Raw genomic sequence first — 25,010 nt, 5'->3', positions numbered from 1 at the left:
TTATTGGAAGAATGAATGAGTTGAGGGGCTTCCCTGGTGGCACAGTGGTTAAGAATCTGCCTGCCAGTGCAGGGGACACGGGTTCGAGCCCTGATCCAGAAAGATCCCACATGCCATGGAGCAACTAAGCCCGTGTGCCACAAATACTGAGCCTGCGCTCTAGAGCCCGTGGGCCACAACTACTGAGCCTGTATGCTACAACTACTGAAGTCCACGTGCCTACAGCCAGTGTTCCACAACAAGAGAGGCCACCACAATGAGAAGCCTGTGCACCACAACGAAGAGTAGCCCCCACTCGCCACAACTAGAGAAAGCCCGCGTGCAGCAATGAAGACCCAACACAGCCAAAAATAAAAATAAATAAATTTATTTAAAAAAATGAGTGAGTTGAATATTGGATCACTTCTGCATCTTGAGACGCAAGAGGAAAATGCTTGTTTTTTTACATGCTAATGTTTCAAAAATAGACAAACTTTAAAGCTGTGAGGGATTGATATTGCAAATACCTGAGAAACAAAGGATTGTTACAGGTTACTGCCTGTATACTCATAAAACTACTTGTAGTTTTTATTTATGTTATAGTCAATATCCCTTATATAATGATGTTACCAGAAGGTTTCTCCTTGTGTTTCAAACCAACAGAAAATTAGCTTAAGAACTTGTAAGATCATTAACTCTTTACCTGTGAAATTGTTTATCTACTTTTCTCCTACTAGGCTATAAACTTATTGAGTACTGTGGACTGTATCTTGTTCATTTCTGTATGCCCAGCAATTATAGCCCCCGGCAAATAGTAAATACTCAACAAATACTTATTATATTACCATATCTTACCTATTTAAAATATTTTTCACATTTTAGTATCTCTACAGTTGGGATGCATCTTACAATTGATAATGGCTTAAGTCACTGTCAGCCAGGTTTGAAAATCTTCAACTGATACCTCTTGGTAAAATCAAGGGAGCATTGAATTTACAGCATGTTAGATTTGATGAAGAATTATTAAAAGGTTATCTTCCTAGAGTTGTTTATTTTGATAACTGATTCAGACATATTTTATAAAAGGATGTCATATGACATTAAATATCCTTTTACAATTTTACATCCTCATAAATTATATAGTTTTAACTCAAAATCTATATCACCATTTTCTTTTTTTTTTTTTTTTTGCTGCTTATTCATTCAAATAAAAATATATAACTCGGGACTTCCCTGGCGGTCCAGTGGTTAAGACCCCATGCTTCCAACGCAGGGACTGTGGGTTCGCTCCTGGTTGGGGAACTAAGATCCCACATGCCGCACAGCATGGCCAAAATATGTATATATATATACACATATATATATACCAAATATATATAAAGCAAAATATATATATCTACAAATGGAGTAGATATATCATTTTAACCAAGTTGTTACCTTTATCCTACCACGTCATTAAGTGAGAAATGGGCCCTCCAGAGATTTTGTTGTCCTTTTATTCATTCTTTTTTAATTTACTCATAAGTATTAATATGTTTCACATTAATTTGTGTTTTCTGTTAACCCAGTTATTATATGTTGAGTATACATAGCGAGTAACACATTCTGCTAGAAGCCATGGTCATGGGGGCAGGGAGAAGGGGCAGTTATATTTCTATCCCCAGCCATCTGAGGCCCTTAAGCCACAGGCAAAGCCTCCATAAGCAATTCACATTTGTCTAAGTGAAGCAACGGTCACAACATTGTGACAAATCCACAGATCTCGTCTATTCTCTTTGTGAATTTCAACGTGCTTATATGCACGTGCTGCCTCGCTTCTCTAATTCTCCACTTGTAAGCTTGGTTGTTTTAATAGCTGGGGGAAACGATTTCATTATAAACTGTATAACCACATTTGTTTAATTGGAAAGGATTTGGAAGAAAGGAAACTAAGAGGCATTTTTTTAAACAGTGTGTTTGTATGGCGTGAATGAAGTATACAGATGAATGAAAGAAAAAAAAGTCTGATTTTTAAAGTAACAATCTGCTTATTATAGCAGATGATGAGAAATGCCAACTGAAATTCTTCACTGGACCATTTCATCAGCTCCAGTCATGACAGGCGTTCCCATAATCCCAGTGATCTGTAGAGGTACAAGGCAACTCCTTATATTATGCATAAAAAGATTAAATGTACCCACTCTTCTCCAATTTTTTAAATAAAAGATAAGTTTGCTTCATGTTAAGTTGCATGCCAAATATGGGGATATAGGTTATTTTCAGGTAAGGGCCAAGTGGTCTTTGCAAGTAGTTGATACAATCTGAGGCATTTATCCCAGAGAAATGAAAACATACCTTTACACAAAAGCCTGTACACCAATGTTCACAGCAGCTGTATTCATAATAGCCTGAGACTGTTGGGGGAAAAAAAAAAAAAAACAAGGTTCTTCAACAGTTGAATGATTAAACAAATTCTGATACATCCATAGCATGGAATGCTACACAGCAATAAAAAGGAACTAACTATTGATACATGTAACTATCTGGATGTATTTTAAGGGAATTATGCTGAGTGAAAATAAAAAATCTCATAAGGTTATATACTGTATTGTTCCACTTACATAACATTCTCGAAATAACAGAATTATAGAAGTGGAGAACATATTAGTGGTTTCCAAGGGTTAGGGATGGGGGGTGTGGGGGGTGGCTATAAAGGGACAGCATGACAGAGCTCTGTGGTGATGGAACAGTTCTGCATCCTAATTGTGGGTGTGTTTACACAGATCTACACACGTGATAAAGTTGCATAGAACTACATACACAGACACACACACAGATACACGCTGATCCTCTGAAAACTTGGTGAAATATGAATTATCCTGGTTGTGATACTGTACTATAGTAATCCAAGATGCTGCCATTGGGGGAAACTAGGTGAAGGGTACATATGACCTCCCTGTTCATTTATTTGCTACTTCTTGTGAATCTATAATTATTTCAAAACTAAAAGTTTTTAAAAATTATCCTACACAGACAAGTGGGACTATATCAAACCAAAAAGCTTCTGCATGGCAAAAGAAATACAGTGAAAGGCAACCTACAGAATGGGAGAAAATATCTGCAAACTATCAGATATATCCGATAAAGGCTTAATATTCAAAATACGTAAGGAACTCCTACAACTCGATAGCAAAAACAAACCAAAAAATTAAAAACTGAAATAAAGATAACTCAATTGAAAAATGAATAAGGAACCGAAGAGGCATTTCTCCAAAGGAGATACACAAATGACCAGCAGGAGTATGAAAAGGTGCTCAACGCCACTAATCATCAGGCAAGTGCAATCACAACCACAATGAGATGCCACCTCACACCTGTCAGAATGGCTATTATCAAAAAGACAAGAAAGAACAAGTGTTGGTGAGGGTGTGGAGAAAAGAGAACCCTTGTGCACTGTTGGTGGGAATGTAAGTTGATGCAGCCACTATGGAGAACAGTATGGAGGTTTCTCCAAAAACTAAAAATAGACCTACCATGTGATCCAGCTTCCCACTTCTGGGTATTTATCTGAAAGAATTGAAATCAGGATATGAAAGAGATATTTGCACTTCCATATTCATTGCAGCACTATTCACAATAGTCAAGAGGTGGAAACAACCTAAATGGTCACTGATGGAGAAATGGATAAAGAAAATGTGATATATATGTAGAGTGGAATATTATTCAGCCATATAAAAGGAAATCCTGCCCTTTGGAACAACATGGATGTACCTAGAGAAGATTATGCCAAGTGAAATAAGCCACTCACAGAAGCATAAATACTGCATGATTCCACTTATGTATGAGGTATTTAAAATAGTCAAATTCATAGGAACAAAGTTGCATGGTGGTTGCCAGAGGCTAGTGGGGGGGAAGGGGAAATGGGAGCCGTCGTTTGCTGTTTAATGGCTCCAGAGCTTCAGTCATGCCAGGTAGAAAAGTTGTAGAGATCTACTGTATAATATTATGCTTACAGCTAACAGTAAGTTTCTTAAGAGGGTAGATACTTTGTTATGTTTTTTTACCAGAGTAAGAAGACATTATTCTACAGTTACCCTGTGATGAAGGTTTACTGTCTCCCTGAGAACCTCTGAAGTGCATTTTTGGTTTCCTGTCCTTCTACCACCTGTGAAATACTTCTCTTGACCTGACCTACCTGTCCCCAAACAATAACTGTGCACGAATTGTGGCAGATAAAACACATTATGACCTTGTGTCATCAAGTAACCCAAAGACTGAAGTAAAACGGCAATAGAATGCACGAGCTTGTGTGGGAGGACAGAGTGAGCCAGAATAATAGAATAATAATATTCTATTATTAATAGAATAATAATATTCTATTATTAATATAATAATAATAATAGAGGGAGGAGGAAATTTGTGAAGGTGACAGATGAAAAAGAGGAGAGAAACCGTTTCAAGTTGTACATTCCTGATTCTCACTGAATTTTCCATTCTTCTAGGGTTCCCTTTCCTTTGATATCCAAATACAATGACTCAGGCCCAGGTATAATTCCCTGCAGAGCGTTTCTGAGAGTTCCCAGGGAGGTATGCCTGCCTCATGCCCCCCTCCATCTAAACTGACTTACTCCTAATTATTTTTGGCCATCGTCTCCACCTTTCCATGATGCAAAATTGTATGAGCCAGTTCTCTGGTTCTATTTTAAGACTGTCATAAAGGAATTATGGTTCAGAAAAGGACATTTTAATTTGATCCAATCTGTGGAGTTTATCTCGAATCCATTGGATTCACCATGTCACAGGAATTCTTTACCATTTACTACCATCAATCTCTCCTCAGCAAAAATATGTCATTGGACCCCAGTCTACATCTGGTCTGTGTGCAGAGTCTGTTCCAGAACAGAGAAAGGAAGGGAAGCTTTGATTTTTTTTTTCATGGATTTCTGTGCTCCCATAGGTGTTATTTGCCCAAACCAACATAAATTCTAAATAATCTTCCATGGGTTATTCTCTGTTTTACAGAGAAGTGACCAAACTCTCTGTTGCATGCTAACACCATTAAAATTGAAATTAAAATTTTAAAATATTTTCTTAAAACTTTTGTTCTAGATTATGGTTTCCAACAGTAAATTAGGGTCTATGGTCTTTCAAAACCTTACCTATAAATTTCCAATTCTGGTGCCAATGCTAAGTCCCCTCTAAAAGGGAGAGCCAGCAAACTGGGCCCTAGTGCCCACTGCCCGTCCTCCAGGCAGCTCCATACATGGACACACACCCCATCGGGAATGTTGGGCAGCCCCTGTCCTTAATCTCTAATAAACTTAAGACTTCAGGCAAATGAAGAGCATTTAGTCTGGTAGAAAGTTGGGTAATTCCTTTCTGAAATATGAGTAAGATTGCCTGGGCTTCATAATCTTTCAAAGTCTCTTTTCACTTCTTTCTCTCCTCTTCCTTCCTCTTGCTTCTTTCCTCTTTTCTTCCTTTTGTTCCTCAGAAAACCATCTGCATTTTTAGATAAATAAAGCAATGTGTTTATGATTATTATCTGTAGGCACAAGTATTATTGCTCTAAAATTTTTAAAGCCTTGTTGAATAAATTTTTTGTTTTTCACAAAATTTTCTTAACATTATGCTCCACGTTGTCTCAACTCTGTCATTTTCCTTTGCCTTTTCAAAATTATATTAGTCTCAGTATTACTGGCTACATCTTAAATACCATGGAATTAAATATTTTTATTTGTCATATAGAACATTTGTAATATTAAAAACTCATTATGGGTATGATTTTAATCAAGTACCATCTCACAGATATTCTCCCTTTCTTTATTCTTTGGTTGTTATCTTTGTAGTAAGAAAAATAATATGCCCTAATCTAGAATAAAGATCTGGTAACTTTGTTGTTAAACATTTCCCCGAGTACTGTAGAGAATATATAATAAGGAACGGTCTGAACCTTTAAAATTCTGTTTATTTTCCTTCCTTTTAAAACATAACCTAAGAGTGGAACAACCATGTATTATTAATTTGCAAAGTAATATATGGTCACTCAGTAAATATTGTTAATTACATTAATTACTAACAGAGAACTCAATTTTTAAAGACTATGTAAGACTCCACAATTTTTTACTTGTTAAAAGTATGGAAAGGTAAAATTTTATAATATCTTTTTCCATTTAATGTATATTTAAGCACCTAGCGTGAGCCAGGAATGTGCTTAGAATGAATGGGGTGTAGTTCCTGTAGAACTTGGCCACCCGCATCACCCAGGAACTTGTTAAAAATGTAAATCCTCCAACCCCTCCCCAGATCTACTGAATCAGGAACTCTGGGAGTGAGATTCACAAGTTCTTCAAGGTGATTCTGATTAACAATAAAGTTTGAGAACCCCTGGTCCACAAGAAACAAAAACAATTTCTACGTAGTGTTGAAAGTGCCATATTAAATGTGTCTACAAAGCACTCTGGAAAAAGGAAGAAACAGCATTTAACTGCCTGGGAAAAATTCAGGAAGAGAGACCCACCTTGGGGGTGAGTAGGTATTATTAATTCAATAAATCTTTATTGAACACATACTATCCTTGTCACTCTGCCAGACTGAGAAAGTTTAACAAACAGTAGTTCAATAAGAGTCATTGGGCAATAGCTCAGAGGCAGATTTAGCAGGAAGCTAACCAACCTGAAGCTTTAGGCTTCCACAATTGTCTGGGCCCCTTCCAATGCCCTGTCTCTGTTTTCTCAATTATACAAAATTATGAGAATGCATAACTGTATACTCTTTTTCTTACATCGGACCCCCAAATTGTATAAGCCTCAGGTCCCCCACAAAACCTGGATCTATCTCACACTTGCTACATTTGGGGTAGAAGAGAAATAGTGAGGAAGGAAGTAGGACATTCCAGCAAAGGAAACATTAAATGCCAGGGGATGGAAGCAAAGAGTGACAAGTCTGTAAGCGACTGGGGGAAGGTGATGCTGAACAGGTGCATTACCAGGGGCCTGGGATGCACTGCCAAGGGATTTGGACTTGATCTTCTGTGCCATAGATAACATTAGAGATCTTTCAGTAGGTGTCTGCATTTAACAAAGGTAACTGTAGCAACTGTAGAAGGAAACAGATTGATGAAGGGAGAGACTAGACCAGGGACGTCAGTCAGCAGCATAATGAAATCAACCAGGAAGGAAATGTTGAAGGGTGCAGGTTCAGGCAATGGAAGTGAATTTGAGGGCCATTTCAAAAAGACAGTCCAGCGGGGGACTGATTGGAAGGTAGACCAGGAACAGGCATTAAAGGTGACTTTTAGATTTACAGTTTGAGTGGTTTGGGTGCCTTATAATGTGGACAATAAACCTCACAACTCAAAGAAAGTCTGAGAGGAGCAGTGGGGTTTCACAGAGAAAAGAATGTGCTCCGTTTTCAATATGCAGAGCTTGTCCTACATTATGCTTCTATCGTTATGAAATACGTATATATAATTCTAATCAACTGCTTTCTGAAAAGAAAATCATTTAGACATGGCCCAGTGTTTTATAGTTTTACAATATCACTATTCTAAAAATTATATTCTATGGTCGTTAGATAACTAGTTTCTTTCCATAAAGCATGGGATTTAAGTACATAAGCAAAAGTCTATCTTGCTGATAAAACACGAATCAAGCAGCCCTTTAAAGTAATTTAGCACCCCCTTTGATGGCTAGAAAATATCATTCTAAAATATGTGCAAATAGGATGAAAAGGTCCATTTATATTATTAAGTGGAAGGTAGCAGAATAGGTAAAGGAGAGAAGTAGCAATAAGCTCTCCTTGGATCCGGGGGAGGTTGGGGGTTAATGGAAGACAGTTTAAAGTTCCATTTCAGAGATAGACATGACAGAGCAGTGAATTATATTTGCAATCCACATCAAATGACACTAAACAGGTTTGGTGCCTTGATAAAATCATACGGATTAGACATTCAGCAAAGCATAAAGCAGCATGGTCTCAAGAAAAAGGTAATCTAAGTCCCCCTAAAGGACTGTTCACTGAGATTATTCAGAAAGCGTCAACTCCTCGAGGATGAGGGACATCTGTTTGTGCATGAGCTTTGCAGTGCCTGTTAGACTTCATGACTTATTCATGGCCATTTAGCGGGAAAGCCACTGCCAGGCACCCCACTCCTACAATTTATACTGTTTTCTGGGCTGTGGCACTGCTAAACACGACAGAAAGAAGCAGTGGATGCTCCTGAGTTGCCGTGAAAGTCCTCAGGCCAGCTTAATATTGATCAAAGAGCTCCTTGCTGTGAATTAAGAATTGATACATCCTGACCACATTTCTACTCTTAGGATTAGAAGTATTTCTCTCTTTTCCTGGATTTATCTTAAACCTGGTTAAAGTTTAATTCCCTTGGCTCTCTGAATTTTTTTATGACTCTGCAGGCTAAAGGCAATTTTAGATATTCTTACAGTAACCACCTGCTCAGTTGGCAAATGGCCAGGAATTTAAAAGACAGTAGTGGAGAGAGGGGGAAAGAAAGTTGTTTAATGGGTAGAGATGTTCCGCAGACCTGTCTCCCAGTGTGATTGTACTTAACCCTGTGTGCACTTAAAAATGATGAAGATAGTTTAAAAAAATAATAGAGTAAAAATTGTCATTCTTATCATACATTATGCCACAAGAAGCCCCAGGCCCTTATTGAGTACCTCAGAGCTTCAAGATCCTCCAAAGAAATCCACCTCTTTCTTTCCATACTTGTTTTTGTACAGAGTTCCAGGTTTGATTCTTGGAGCTTAACTATTTGTCAAACAAAAATTGGGCAGCATATTTCATCTGACAGGCGTAGGCTCTGAAGCTGGGGTTAAAAGAAAAATTGTATATCTGCCACTTGTAACAAGTTGCAATCTGTAAACCAAACCCTTTGATGTGGTGCAACAAAGCAGCGCTTAATGATTCCAAACTCGGAGCCAAAACCTGCCCATTCTCCAGTAGTCCTCTTCATGGAGACCAAGACATAAAAGATTTCAAACAGCACATAGATAGATGATCGTTTCTATTTTGTTTAAGAATATAGGTGTTTTTGCTATAGTGCAATATATGCGTTCCATATAACCTTGCATTCTACAAAATTATATACTAAAAATAACAGGGCTTTTGAGAAAATTAGTGACAGACCATTCAAACCTATGCAACTTTATATACAGAATACTAACAAAAGCAACAATAAAATAAAATACTAGCATGATTTAAAAGATATGTTAAATTCCTAATGAACAAATACTACATAGTTTATATAGGTATGGTAAATATAGGTATTTATTGCAGGAAATAACAGTGGCTTGATGGAAAGAGGGGTGACAGGAGGGTTGAGGCCACTGAGCTTCAACAGTGACAAGGATATGACAAGGATAATATTCAGAAGGATCAGGGAAAACCAAACAAAGGGTACTTTCAAGGCAAAGCAGTGGCCAAGCTGAGCCAAGTGTGAGAATATGGGGTGAACGGGACTTTGAACTGTCCTGAGTCATCCGTGCCTTGCTGTGTAGCTCTGCCGAGTACACTTTATATTCAGCTCCTATTCCTATGTCAGCGTAAGACATTAATGCACTGGGAAAATCATATAGGAACCAATGCAAATTCAGTATTATTTTGACATTACCCTGCATTACTGCTATAGACTGAAATGTTTGTATGCCCCCAAAATTCATATGTTGAAACCTAATTCCCAAAGTGATGGTATTAGAAGTAGGACTTTGAGGAAGTGATTGTCATGAGGGTGAAGCCCTCATGCATGGGATTAGTGAACTTGCCCAGAACACTCCTTGCCCCTTCCACCGCATGAGAACACAGCAAGAAGGCTATGGAGGGCTTCCCTGGTGGCGCAGCGGTTGAGAGTCCGCCTGCCGATGCAGGGGACACGGGTTTCGTGCCCCGGTCCGGGAAGTATCCCACATTGCCACGGAATGGCTTGGGCCCGTGAGCCACGGCCGCTGAGCCTGCACGTCCGGAGCCTGTGCTCTGCAACGGAGAGGCCACAACAGTGAGAGGCCCGCGTACCGCAAAAAAAAAAAAAAAAAAAAAAAGGCGGCTATGAACCAGGAAGCAGGCTCTCACCAGACACCTAATGTGCGGCAACCTTGATCTTGGACTTCCCAGCTTCCAGAATTGTGAGAAATAAATTCCTGTTGTTTATAAGGCTCCCAATCTATTATAGCAGCCAAAACTGACTAAGACAGTTACCAATCATGTTGAAGCTACTTTGAATTATGGAAATGCACATTATACCAGAACAGACTGTGTCTGCATTTGAACATTTCTGAAAATGCAGATAACGTGTAGATTTGACTCAGGACAAAGTGAGAGTGGACTTGGTTCCTATCCCTGCATCAACAGCTGTATGCAAGTCCTTTTCTGCAGCCAAACAAATGAGTTTTCCTCTAAAACTGGTGGCAAGATGTAACCTTCTCCAAGAGTCACCGCAAATGAGTAGCTGATTAAGTGCTACTAAGGGTTTCTTGATGTACAAAGTAAACAGAGAAAATGTCAGAGTCTTCAAAAACTATAGTTAAACTTGGTGTTGTCATGATGCCTACTTGAAAGAACAGTCCTAACAGGACTTTCATAAAGCATGGTCCTCAGAACAATTACTTCAGAATTGCCTAGTGCCCTTGTTGAAAAGTCAGATTTCCTTGGGCCAACCCAGGACCCTTGAAATTAGGATTTCTGGTAGTAGGTCCCAAGAATCTTCATTTTGTCAAGATATCCATGAGGCTGATAAGTTGAATGCTCTCTAAAGTTTGAAAAGGCAGTAGTATAACGGTTGCTTGCCAGATAATGCAAATGGACATAGTAGATAATAGCTGTTTAACAGTGTATTTTTCAAAGCATGTATTACTTAGAATCTGATACATCCGTTATGACAGGCACTGGATAGGAGGCGGCATTGCAAGAAAAGACTAGGCTAGTGCTACCTGATACTGTTAGGGAATATTATACCTGAGACGTGATCTTCAATGTGTACCTATTCCCTAACAGGGCATTCAGGGCTTCAAGTCTTTAATCCATTTTGAGTTGATTTTTGTGTATGTTGTAAAATAATGGTCGTTTCATTCTTTTGCATGTGGCTGTCCAGTCTTCCAGCACCATTTATTGAAGAGACTATCTTTCCCCGTTGTACATTCTTGGCTCCTTTGTTGTAAATTAATTGACCATATGTGCATAGATTTATTTTTAGGCTCTCTATTGTGTTCCATTAATCTATGTGTCTGTTTTTGTGCCAATTTCATACTGTTTTATTACTATCTCTTTATAATACAGTTTGAAATCAGAAAGTGTGATGCCTCCAACTTTGTTCTTCTTTCTCAAAATTGCTTTGGCTATTTGGGGTGTTTTGTGGTTCCATACAAATTTTAGGGTGGGCTGTTCTATTTCTGTGAAAAATGCCATTGGAATTTTGATAGGGATTACATTGTAACTACAGAAGGTTTGTGTGGTATGAACATTTTAACAATATTAATGGATGTTTTTCCATTTGTTTGTGTCATCTTCAATTTCCTTCTTCAGAGACTTGGCAATTTTCAGTCTACAAATCTTATACTTCCTTAGTTAAATTTATTCCTAAGTGTTATTATTTGAAATGCTGTAAATGGAATTGTTTTCTTAATTTTTGTTTCCTATAGTTCATTGTTAGTATATAAAATTCAACTGATTTTTATATATTTATTTTCTATCCTGCAACTTTACTGAATTTATTATTTCTAACAGTTTTTTTGGTGGGGTCTTTAGGATTTGCTCTATATAAGAGTATATCATCTGCAAACAAACACAGTTACTTCTTCCTTTCCAATTTGAATGCCTTCTATTTCTTTTTATTGACTGGTTGCTCTGGCTTGTACTATTTTGAATAGGAGTGCTGAGAATTTGTCTTGTTTTTGATCTTAGAGGAAAAGTTTTCAGCTTTTTGCTGTTGAGTGTGATGTTGGCTGTGGGTTTGTCATATATGGCCTTTATTGTGTTGAGGTACGTTCTTTCTATACCCAATTTGTTGAGCATTTTTATCATGAAAGGATGTTATCTTTTGTCAAATACTTTTTCTGCATCTATTGAGATTATCATTTGATTTTGATTTTTTTACTCTATTAATGTGCTGTATCTCATTAATTGATCTGTATATGTTGAGCCATCTTTGAATTCCAGGGTTAAATTCCACTTGACCATAGTGTATGATCCTCTTAATGTGCAGTTTGCTAATATTTTGTTGAGAAGTTTTACATCTGTATTCATCAGGGATATTGGCCTGTAGTTTTCTTTTCTTGTGGTGTCAGTGTAATGTTGGCCTCATAAAATGTGTTTTAAATTTTTTCAGAGTTTGAGAAAGGTAAGTGTTAAATCTTCTTTAAATGTTTGATAGAATTAACCAGTGAAACCATCTCATCCTGGGTTTTTCTATGTTGAGAGGTTTTTGATTACTGATTCAATTTCCTTACTAGCTATTGGTCTGTTCAGACTTTCTGTTTCTTCATGATTCAGTCTTGGTAGGTTTTATGTTTCTAGGAAAATATCTGTTTCTTATAGGTTGTCCAATTTTTTGGTGTATAATTGTTCATAGGAGTCCCTTATGATCCTTTGTATCTGTTGTATTAGTTGTAAAATGTCCTCTTTCATGTCTGAATTTACTTATATGAGTAAGTAAAATAGTCTTTTCTTTAGTCTAAAAAAACTATTTAGACTTCTTTCTTAGTGTACCTAAAGTTTTGTAAATTTTACTTATCTTTTTAGAAAAAAACTTCTCAGTTTCATTAATCTTAGCTATTGTTTTTCTGGTCTCTCATTTATTTTTCACTCTGGTCATTATTTCCTTTCTTCTGCTTACTTTGGGCTTAGTATTTTCTTCTTTTTCTAGTTCCTTGAGTTGCAAGGTTGTTTGAGATCTTTTTTCTTAATGCAGGGCATTTATCAATATAAATTTCTATTTTGCAAATGCTTTGTAGCATCCCATAGGTTTGATATATTGTGTTTTCCATCTTTGTTTGTTTGAAGATACTTTAAAATACCTTTTGATCTCCTCTTTGACCCTTTGGCTCTTCAGGATTGTGTTGTTTAATTTCCACACTTGTGAGTTTTCCAGTTATCCTCCTGGTATTGATTTCTAGTTTCATATCATTGTGTTCAGACAAGATGTTTGGTATGATTTCAATCTTCTTAAATTTGCTAAGACTTGTTTTGGGGCATCATCTATCTTGGAGAATGCTCCGTGTGCACTGGAGAAGAATGTGTATTCTGCTGCTGTTGAATGAATGTCCTGTTAGGTCCATTTGTCTAAAGTATGGTTTAAGTCCCATGTTTTATTGTTGATTTTCTGTCTGGATGATATAGCCATCATTGAAAGTGGAATATTGAAGTCCCTTACTATTATTGTATTGTTGACTACATAATCTCCTTTCAGATTCATTTGTATTTGCTTAATATATTTAGATCTGATGATATGTATATATATTTATAAATGCTATAACTTCTTGGTGAATTGACCCCTTACCATTATATAATGATGTCTCTGGTTACCATTTTTAATTTAAAGTTTATTTTGTCTGATTATAAGTATAGGTACCCCGAATCTCCTTTGTTTTTAACTTTCATGGAATATCTTTTTCCATCCCTTCCCTTTGAGTTATATGTGTCCTTAAGCTGAAGTGAGTCTCTTGTAGGCAGAATATAGTTGGTTCTTGTTTTGTATCCTTCACTTACTTTATGTCTTTTGATTGGAGAATTCAACACATTTACATTTTGAGTAATTATTAATAATATAAGGACTTACTAATGCCAACTTAAATATTTTTATGGCTATTTTGTGGTTCCTTCATTCTTTTCTTTCTCTCTTGGTGCCTTCTTATGTGAATTGATGGTTTTTCCGTATTGGTATTTTTTTATTTCCTTCTCTTTATCTCTTGTGAATGTATTGTAGTTTTTGTTTTGTGGTTACTGTGAGACTTATATAAGACACTATATGTACCACAGCCTATTTAACTCTGATAACAATTCAACTTCAATAACATAAAAAAACTACCCTTTTACTCCCTGTTTTTATGTTTTTGATGTTACAATTTACATCTTTTATATTCTGTATCCATTAACAACTGTAGCTATAGCCTTTTAACGCTTTTTTCCTTTAACCTTTACCCTAGAGTTAAGTAGTTAACATGCCACTATATTACAGTATTAGAGCATTCTGAATATGACTATAAGCTTACCTTTACCATTGCTGTTGTATGTGTTCATGTTTCTAATTATCATCCTTTCATTTCAGCTTGAAGAACTCCTTTCAGCATTTCTTGTAAGGCAAGTTTACTGATGATGAATTCCCTCAGCTTTTATTAGGGAAAGTCTTTATTTGGCCTTCATTTCTGAAGGACAACTTTGCTGGTAGAGTATTCTTGGTTAACAGTTCCTTTCGTTCAGCACTTTGAATATAACATCCCATTCTCCTCTGATCTGCAAGTTCTCTGCCACTGATAGCCTAATGGGGATTCCCTTTGATGAGAGAATTTTTTCTCTCTTGCTGCCAAAATTCTCTGTGTTTGATTTTAGTTTTCTTACAATGTGTTTTGGAGAAGAACTTCTTGGATTGAAATTTTGGCATGACTTATTCGCTTCATGAACTTTGATGTCCAAATTTCTGCATAGGTTTGGGACGTTCTCAGCCATTATTCTTTAAATAAGCTCTCTTCCCCTTTTTCTCTCTCATCTCCTTCTGGGACTCCAGTGATGTGTTCATTATTCTTTTTTATGGTGTCCCATAAGTCCTGTAGGCTTTCTTTTTTTTTTTTCTTTTGCTCTTCTAAGTGGATAATTTCAGATGACCTGTTTGTAGCTCACTGATTCTCTCTTCAGTTGGTCAAATCTAATGTTAAAACTCTCTGTTCTTTAGTTCAGTCACTGTATTCTTCAGCTCCAAACTTTGTTTGGTTCTTTTTTGTTTTCTAGTTTACTAAACTTCTCATTTTGTTCTTGTATTGTTTTTTCTGATGTCGTTAAATTGTTTGTGATCTTTTGTAGCTCTCTAAGCATTTTTAGAATAATTGTTTTGAATTCTTTGTCAGGCAATTCCTGAATCTCCATTTCCTTGGGGCCAGTTACTGGAGGTTTACTCTATTCCTTTGGTGGAGTCATGGTTCCCTAATTCTTTGTGATCCCTGTAGCCTTGCATAAGTGTCTGCACATTTGAAGGAGCAGTCACTTCTGCCAGATTTTGTGGACTGACTTCCCTAAGGGAAGACTTTCACCTGCAGGTGGGGGCATGCTGGGGCATGCTGTGATGCTAGGGTCTTATGGTACAGGGTGCTACTGTGGGGACATGTGGTGGTCCCAGGTCCAGGGGTGTATGATGGCTCTTCAGCTCAGACCACTGAGGTCCAAAGCATCAACAACTGTGTGGTCCTTTGCAAACACTTGTGGGGGGTTCATGGCAGCGGCAAGGGCTGTTGGGGTCCTTGGCAGCCCCTCCAGGTCCAATGGCTATAGATCAGGGCAAGCAGCACTGGTGACCAGAGCAGGTGGTATGCACACACTCAGCTGTGGGGGCCGACTGCGGGTGTCTGTGTAGTAGCAGGGGCTGGATGCAGATATACTTGTAGTAATAGGGGCCAAGACAGGCAGCAAGGGTCAGGGTTAACCGTGAGCTCACTGGAAACTACAGGAGCCCTGGTTGTTGGTGTGCCCTCCCATCACTACACAGTCTCCCCCTGGGTGTGTGCACTGCAGTTAGGCTGAGGCAGGTCTGCAGCTGGAGAAGCTAACTACAGGTGAACATCATGGTGCAGGCCAGTGACAGAAAACAGGGCCTGACCTGGGCCCCCAGGCAGTTGCAGGAGCCCTGGCTGTCAGCATGCTCTCCTCTGGCTCTACAGTCTCCCTCACGGTGGGCACGCTGCAGTGGAGCCTGGTAATGAGCATCAGTTCCGTTGCATGCAAGTGCCCAGCTGGAGGGGCAGCCCGGAGTACATGCACAGTAGTGGGGGTCAGCCACAGGGGTCAAAGCAGGTCAAATGTTTGTACTTGCACAGCTACAGAGGCCTGAGCTGGCTGCTGGTACAGTTCCCAGGCTCTGCCAGGATTGGAGGTGGGGGTAGGGAGAGGGGGAACTCAGACAGCTGGCATCAGCAAATATGAATACGTTCGGGGCAAAAGCTGATGACATGTGCAGGAGGTCTGTGGCAGCTGTGTTGGCCATTGGTTCCTTCTTCGGTGGCACTTCCTACTCAGTTTCTCTTTAAAGAGGTCACTGTGAACCATGATCTACTCCCACTACATGGCTGCTATCAGTAGCCCCTGCTTTTCTTCCTTGCTCCTAGCCCGCGCTACACGTTTCAGCTTTGCCAGGCTGGGTGAGATGAAACTGAAGCAGGGCCTTCGGGTAGGGCCCCAAAGACCGCAGAAGCTGGTTGCTTTCCTTGCTCTTCCTTTCCTACCGAGGGGAACGCTTTCTAACTGGGATGTTCCCTCTTGGTACTGAGCAATGCTGATTTGGGGGATGGGATGATGCAGGCAAAATGAAGCTGTCTTTCTTTTCTTCTTGTGCAGTTATTCTCCGTTTTTGTTTTTGTTGTTGTTCCACTGTGTTGCTGAAACTTAAGTAGACTCCAAATCTCACCCAGAGCTGTTTGTATTCGTGGATATCTAATTGTTGATCTTTGTTGGAGGATGGGGGCTGGGGTCTCCTATGTCACCATTTTGGTGACATCACCTATACCTACTAATCTATAACCTGCTTTTTCACTTAATGTTATTTTTGTGAAGATATTTCAAGGCTGAGCAAAACACATTTACACTGACGTGTGTATATATATTTACTTTGATATTATATCTCTAAATGCTGCTGATCTTTGAATTTTCATGGTTTACCTGTGTTGACTTGCTTGCCTTCTATGTATACAGTGATTTGTGAATAATGACAGTCTTGTTTCTTCAGGTTTTAGCCTTTTTTTTTCTTTATTCTCTTGTTGTCAGTGACCCTCAGTATGAGAATCTGGAACTGGCATTAAAATACATTTACTTTGTTTCTTTTTTTTAACATCTTTATTGGGGTATAATTGCTTTACAATGGTGTGTTGGTTTCTGCTTTATAACAAAGTGAATCAGTTATACATATACGTATGTTCCCATATCTCTTCCCTCTTGCATCTCCCTCCCTCCCACCCTCCCTATCCCACCCCTCTAGGCGGTCACAAAGCACCGAGCTGATCTCCCTGTGCTATGCGGCTGCTTCCCACTAGCTATCTACCTTACGTTTGGTAGTGTATATATGTCCATGCCTCTCTCTCGCTTTGTCACAGCTCACCCTTCTCCCTCCCCATATCCTCAAGCCCGTTCTCTAGTAGGTCTGTGTCTTTATTCCTGTCTTACCCCTAGGTTCTTCATGACATTTTTTTTTCTTAAATTCCATATATATGTGTTAGCATACAGTATTTGTCTTTCTCTTTCTGACTTACTTCACTCTGTATGACAGACTCCAGGTCCATCCACCTCATTACAAATAGCTCAATTTCATTTCTTTTTATGGCTGAGTAATATTCCATTATATATGTGTGCCACATCTTCTTTATCCATTCATCCGATGATGGGCACTTAGGCTGTTTCCATCTCTGGGCTATTGTAACTAGAGCTGCAATGAACATTTTGGTACATGACTCTTTTTGAATTATGGTTTTCTCAGGGTATATGCCCAGTAGTGGGATTGCTGGGTCATATGGTCGTTCTATTTGTAGTTTTTTAAGGACCCTCCATATTGTTCTCCATAGTGGCTGTACCAATTCACATTCTCACCAGCAGTGCAAGAGTGTTCCCTTTTCTCCACACCCTCTCCAGCATTTATTGTTTCTAGATTTTTTGCTGATGGCCATTCTGACTGGTGTGAGATGATATATCTCATTGTAGTTTTGATTTGCATTTCTCTAATGATTAATGATGTTGAGCATTCTTTCATGTGTTTGTTGGCAGTCTGTTGTTTCTGACTTTAAAATGAATGCTTCTAACACTACTCTTGTATACAGATGCTTGCTGAAGATTTTTGGTAGATACTCTTTAATAGCCTAAGGAAGTACACTTTTTCAGTACTAATTTCTATGGATACTTTTTTTTTCCGAGTGTATTGATATGATCATATGACTTCTTTAATACATTACTATTAATATGATGAAATACACTAATAATGTTAAACTAATAATTGCATTCAGTAATGTTAATACCTTTTTCCTATATTTAGTTTGCTAACATACATTTCTAGGGTTGGCACCTACGTTCATAAGTAAGATTGGCTTATAATCGTTTTCCTCAGGCTATCACTTTCTCGCTAATATTGGTCATTTGAACCTTCATTCTTTTGTTCTTAAGCAGATGTGCTAATAATTTTTCTATTTTAAATGTTTCAAAGACCAATTTTTGGTTTTCTTGATCCTCACCATTACTTTTGTTTTCCATTTTATCAATTTATCCTCTTTTTATTATACCTGTATTCTATAATTTTTTGTGTATTACTATTTTTCTGACTTCTTGATTTAGACATATGACCCATCAGTTTCTCATCTTTATTCTTCTGTAACAGGATCATTTAAGGTCATAAATTTCTCTCTTAGAAATGTTCTATTTAGTTTTGATTTGGTCCCGATTTTACTACAGTGTCTTCTTTAACCCACAAGTTATTTAAGGTCTGTTTTTTAATTTCTAAATGTAGATATATTTTGTCATTGATTTCTAAATTTAATTACACTGTAATCAGAGAACATTTGTTTGACATGAATTCTCTGACATTTGTTAAAACTTATTTTGTAGCCTGGTATTGAGTTAATTTTCAAAAACTTTCTAAGTGTGCTTGGGAAGCAATTCTGATCTTTTGGTTACTGAGATATAATGGAAGATTTATAATTTAAAATCCTGATGATATTGTCCATTTTTGCCGTATATATTTTGATACTGTTTTATTGGATACACTCAGATTGTAGTATTTATATCTTCCTGGTATATTGAGCATTTTATCAGTATAGATGGATGTGCATATGTACATACATATGTATATAGATACAGATAGATGTATTTTTATATTTGTACACTATATATAGTGATATACATATTACTATATTATCCCCAAAAGTGGTTTTGCCCTAAATGCTTTGCTATTAATATAGTTCTACCAGCTTTTTTTTCTTTAGTATTTGTATGGTATATACCTTTTTCCATTCTTTTGTTTTCGTTGTTTTTATTTTATGTCTCTTGTAACCAGTACTGAGGAGAATAGTTTCTATTATTCAATATTCATGCTCTTTTAAACTGGTGAATGTAATCGTTTTTAATTAACTATATTTACTGACGTATTTTCTCATTTCTTTTTTGAAAACTGTTTTTTTCTGATGCTTTTTTCTGTTTTTGTAGACACTTTCCTCCCTTGAAGCTCCTTACCTTTCCCCTGTTAATAACGTAATTGTCTTAAATATAATAACGTAATTGCTCCCTTGAAGCTCCCTTGAAGCTCCTTTACCTTGAAGCTCCTTTACCTTTCCCCTGTTAATAACGTAATTGTCTTAAATATTCCATCTGTATTGCAGTGATAACCACATCAAGTATCTCATCTTCAGAAATTCCAAGAGCCCTTCATTTCCTTTCTTTTTCAGGAAATTGCTCTAGCCATTCTTTTAGATACTATGAAGCTCTTAGTTGAATAATCCTGCCATGTGTTGAATATATTGCTTTTACTTACAGCGGATACCTCACTCATGTGTTTTATAATTTTTTTCACGAGCTCTTCTTCAACAAGGTTTCAGATGAAAGAATTCTGCGTGGCCTGGCTTGAGGGTACATCTTTGGAGGGGTTTTGCATTTATTAACACAAAGTGCCTCCTTATCAAATCTTACTGGTGTGTAGTTGCTTTGTTTTGTTTTAATTCCTGCTCTTTCACTGAGGCTATTGCCCTTTGAAGTTCTAGTTTTATGCTAGAATCTCAGTTCCAGCTCCAAACTTTGGGCCCCAGATCTCAGCCTTATTCCCTGTATGGTTGTGATAGATTCCCACAATTCTGAACCTGAATTACCATTATAACCCACGTGCACACAGCCCTAACTGGCGTTCTCTTCTTTATTTTAGGCTACTGGGAATTTCCCTTATGTTTTGGGGGAGAGCTCCACTCTACTTTTACAGGAATGTTAATTATATTTTATTCAATATTTTCTAGTTGTCTTGCAGAAGAGGGTTGCAGTTTTCTAGTTCTCTCTATTGCTGGAAATGTTAAGTCCTGTGGCCCCTTGGTCGTTAGTGTAAACTGTCTAAAAGCTTTTAAGATCTTTTCTTTATTCCTGGTATTCTGAAATTTTATGATGTAATTTGGCGTGGGTCTATTCATTGTGCTTTCAGTAACCCCTTTTAATCAGGAAATTCATGTTTTTCAGTTCTGAAAAATTCTTGTATAAATGATCTGATAATGTTCTCCCTTCTACTCTGTCTTTATGACTCTCATTCATCAGATGTTGGACCTTATGATTTAATTTCTTTCTTACATTTTCTCTATTTGCCATCTTTTACCATTTTGTGCTTCATCTTGGGAAATTTTCTCAACTTTGTTTTCTAATTATTCTATTGGATTATAAATTTCTGCTTTTTATTCTCCAATTGTTCCTTTTTTAAAGCATTTTGCTACCAGGGCTACCAGGCCCCTGCCTCAGGGGGACGCTGCAGGGTCACCAGGCTGCTAACCTGGGGAGCAGGTTAGCACCTCGCACTAATAGGCTAGAGGGAGAACCCCAAAATGGAGTTTGCCAGCAGCCGTGTCCTTGTGGTACCATGAGCTATGTCCCCAGGGGGAGTCTCAGTCACACTGGCCTTCAAAGCCAGACAGTCTGGGGCTCATCTTCCTTTGCAGGAGCCCAGTGTGAGGCTTGGACCCCTTGTTCCTTGGGAAGAACCCCTGCAATCGTGATTTTGCTCCTGGTTGTGGGCCATCTACCCAGGGCTGCAGTCTTGACTATTACTGCATCTCCATCCCTCCTACCGTCTTGTTGTAGTTCCTTCTTTTTTTTTTTTTTTTTTTTTTTTTTTTTTTTCGGTACGCGGGCCTCTCTCTGCTGTGGCCTCTCTCTCGTTGCGGAGCACAGGCTCCGGAGGCGCAGGCTCAGCGGCCATGGCTCACGGGCCCAGCCACTCCACGGCATGTGGGATCCTCCCGGACCCGTGTCTCCTGCATCGGCAGGTGGACTCTCAACCACTGCGCCAGCAGGGAAGCCCCGTGGTTCCTTCTTTATACCTTTAGTTGTGGCAAATCTTTCTGCTAGTCTTCAGGTCATGCTCAGCCGTATCTGCTCAGTAAATAGTTGTAATTATGGTGCACTCTTGGGAGGGGGTGAGCTCTGGGTCTTCCTACTCCACCATGTTGGCCACCCATATGCTTTTCAGATAACAGTAAGAGCAAAGTTAATAGCTTTCAAGCTGTCACTGTGTGCCAGACTCTCTGCTATGTGTTTTACTTCTAATATTCCAGTTAATATTAAAAACAAAAAACCTGTGGGTAGGTTTTAAAATGATCTTCACAGTACAGATGAGGAATCTAAGGCTCAGAAATGTTAAAAACCTCAAGGTCACGCAGTCAATACTGCAGAGCTAGCATTCCAGCCCAGAGCCGTTGGATTCCCAAGTCCGTGCTGTTGACCTTTACAATAAACTGCCTCCATCTCTTGAATAGATCTGGCTGTGACTCAGAGTCATATAAGGTAAAGAATGCATGGGAACAACCACCAGCTTCCAAGGCTCTGCAGAGGACCATCCTTTCCTTGGATGAAGACCTGAGACGGTTGGCAAACAGCCTTAGGCCATCCTGACCAGGCCGGTGATACTTTGTCATCATAATCCAGGGTCAGTTCAGAATCACTTCATCCAGACGGGATCAGGCTCTACATAAATGATTGATGGTAACCTGCCCATGGTGGGCTGATTAGAACTTTGAAATACCTGCATATATAATTCTTAGGGCAAAAAGCCCCTAACAGGACAGACCAGGATGTGAGACCCACCAAACCAGACTGTCTCAAACACGAAGTCAGGAAGTTGGAAGGTGCTTCGTATTCTGAGATAGTCTCAGGAAATCCTGGAGACACTTACCCAGCCAGCGATTATGGGCACTGGAGTTAGGCATATCCTGTGTCACCGTTTGGTAGCTGTGCATCCTCGGGAAAGTGACTTGACTTCTATGAACCTGGGTCTAGAAACACCTATAAAGTGTGTGGTACTTTACAAATCTCACGTATTACTGTCCCTTATATCTTGATACAGGCATCGCCTGCCACCCAGACTGAAATATCCATGTTACTTATCCAAGCACCCCTTCCCTAAAATATTACTGGAGAACACATTTTAATTTACACATCATTTAATTTACTTTTCTAATATCAAAACAAAATACAGTTCCTGATTTTTGCAAATTCTTTTTTGTTGGTTTCTTTTAGACCAACTGTTTTCTGATGACGTTTCCTAGGAAGCCTTCTCCAGGTCAGGCCATAGGGTCTGTTTCTTCCATGGAATTTTCCTATGGGGAAGCTACTCTCTTCTGTGGGATGAGGATTCTTGTTTTAGCATATGCCCCAGAAAACAGCACTCACAGACTCATCACCAGCGTGGTGGTTCAGATATTTCAGGTTCCTGTGGCTCTCCACCCTCTAAATAGAGCACTGCTTCCTCATCTCCACAGGTACTAGGTGATACACCTTAAGATCAAAATCTGTCTCTGTAATGGGTTTAGAGGCAAAGATGATTAAAGGATTAGAAAATCTAACATGTAGAGAAAAGTTCTTTATCTCACAAGGGCAAGAAATCGGCCATTCCTCACTGAAGAATGGAACAAGAAAAAATGAAAAGTGTGCTGTGGTGTAAAGGATTAAGAAAATGTCTGACAATCTTGTTAAATGTGGATATGAGTTAAATTAGGATAGTGTCGACTCTCCTCTTTGGGAAACATAAAAGACGTGGTTTAGATGCATCAAATGGGGACAGTTGGGTCCAGTCCTAGATGTATCCTTGCTCAAGGGCCGACAGATGGATCAAATGACCTCTCAGCATCCCTCCTAGCCCCACACTTCCGTTGTGCTATGCTTGTTGGATTAGCATGTTAGTTGAGTCAGAGTTGCCCTTGCAAGTTAGCGGAGGAGTAAGCTTCTTGAAAGAAAAACAGGTAAATTCATTGTCCCCAAAATAAGTGCCTCTCTACCCTGTTGCAGATGAAATTATACCACCAGGGGTGTATTTCCTTCAGTCCCGAAATATTTTCGGTCTTCTGGAGTCCCCTGACAGAACGCGGACACTGACACCTAAGTAAAGATGAAGTAACTAAACTTTATCAGATAAGGTCTTAGCAGAGATCAAGATCCTGCATAAGACCAAGACAAGAAACGCAGGAAGAGGGAGTCCCAAATAGGAGACGTAGGCGTGACTGCACAGGCAAACTGGGCCGTATTGAACATGTAGCTCTCGGCTTGTGCAGAAGATGGGGCTGTCCTCCATCCCCACTGAATTCAGTCATTCTTTCAATGCCTGTGCAGCTCCTACCAGGTGTGGAACACTAGACAAGCACTGGGAACACTGCTGTAAGCATTCCTACAAAACACTGAACACGTGATGAACGTGTAGTCAGTTACCCTGTGGGGTCTACGCTTATGCAGCAAATAACGACCGAGTTGCTAATAGGCACAAGGCATCATTTCAGGCGCTTGGCATGGGGTGGTAACCAAGTGGACAAATCCCCTGCCCTCGTGGAGCTTACGTTCTGGTAAGAGGCAGTTACGTGATGAAAGAAGCACGAGGTGCTCTAAGAACTATGACAAGGAGCCCTACCCTAGCTGACAAGTCCCCCCCGAGAAAGGCATGTTTCTGCTGACATGTGAAGGCTGAGGAGGAACTGGTGAACAGGCATGAAGTCGTGGGGGGAGGTGGCATCAGGAGAATGCTCCATTTAAAGTTACCAAACGTTGTCAAGCCACCACGATTTGCTTGTATAGTAGGATGAAGGGTCACTTATACCGTTCTCTTTCTTGCTAGTATTCAAATGTTTGTGCAATAAGTAATTGTAAGCAATATCAAAGTCATACTTAAAACTTTTTTACCTCATTTTTATCTTGTGACTTTAATGGATTGGTCTTTAAACTATTGTAAACGATCACATTCTATATAGCTGTCATATAATTTGGACACTAAGTTCAAAATCAACTAGGAGTTTTACCTTGATGATGTAAGCATTGAGTCTAATTCTAAAATGTGTTTGGTATTGCTGTATGCAAACAAGACAACATGTTTGACATTGTGACATGGATCTTTCCCCACCTACACTGAATATGAATTATAGGTTGGTTCCTGCACTACAGGTGGACCTGTGGCAGCCCGGCAGTATCTCCCAGGTATCAGAGGGAGCAGTTACTGATGTCCATATTCCCCACAATGGTTCCCGAGCCCTGTTAGCCTTCCTACAGGAAACCAACATCCACTACAAGTAAGCATGCTTTTTCCTTGCTTAATTCATTTGTACTCAGTTGAACTGAATGATAACTGTATTCAGGTTATGCATTAAGTGCCAACAACTGTTTCAGGTTCTATTTTTCACATTGGGGAAACCAACATGAATATAACACAGTTATATTTGCCTTTCATGAACTTATTAGTGAAACGGGGGAGGGGGAAGCAACCACACTTCCTTGTCATTTCACCATTACCTGTAAGTAATCAGTGTAAACATGGAAGCATTTTACTGTGTGAGGAAAGGAGAGTAGCTTATCCATGCCTACAAGGTGGATAGGGAGACAGGGACAGAAAAAAGCCAGACTCTGCAGGAGCTGTGTCAGTTAGACAAAGGATGAGACTCAGGACCTTGAAGGCAGAGGTACAATGCCAGCAAAGGCAAGAAGCAGCATCGTATGTGTGCAGGGAACTGGTATAAGTTGGGGAGCAGAAAGAGAAGATGCTGGAGAAGTTGAGGGGGAAGCCAGGTTGTGGGCAGCCTGCTGTTCAGAGTTAGGGGCTCAGACCTCATCTTGTGGGTGATACTGCACAACTGGAGGGTGTC

The 25,010-nt window shown here is 39.0% G+C and overlaps 1 protein-coding gene across 1 annotated transcript in view; it reads left to right on the top strand.

The window, feature by feature from the left end:
* The window catches only part of CPA6 (carboxypeptidase A6), a 265,180-nt gene that overhangs the window by 162,498 nt on the left and 77,672 nt on the right, over positions 1-25,010 (top strand). The window contains exon 3 of the mRNA XM_032610184.1: positions 24,316-24,440. Within this exon, the coding sequence (XP_032466075.1) occupies positions 24,316-24,440 (125 nt within the window). The remainder of the gene's footprint in view (positions 1-24,315; positions 24,441-25,010) is intronic.

Source organism: Phocoena sinus, chromosome 17, assembly GCF_008692025.1.
Source record: "Phocoena sinus isolate mPhoSin1 chromosome 17, mPhoSin1.pri, whole genome shotgun sequence".
NCBI classification, from domain to species: Eukaryota; Metazoa; Chordata; class Mammalia; order Artiodactyla; family Phocoenidae; genus Phocoena; species Phocoena sinus.
This window is presented reverse-complemented; position numbering and strand designations above follow the sequence as displayed.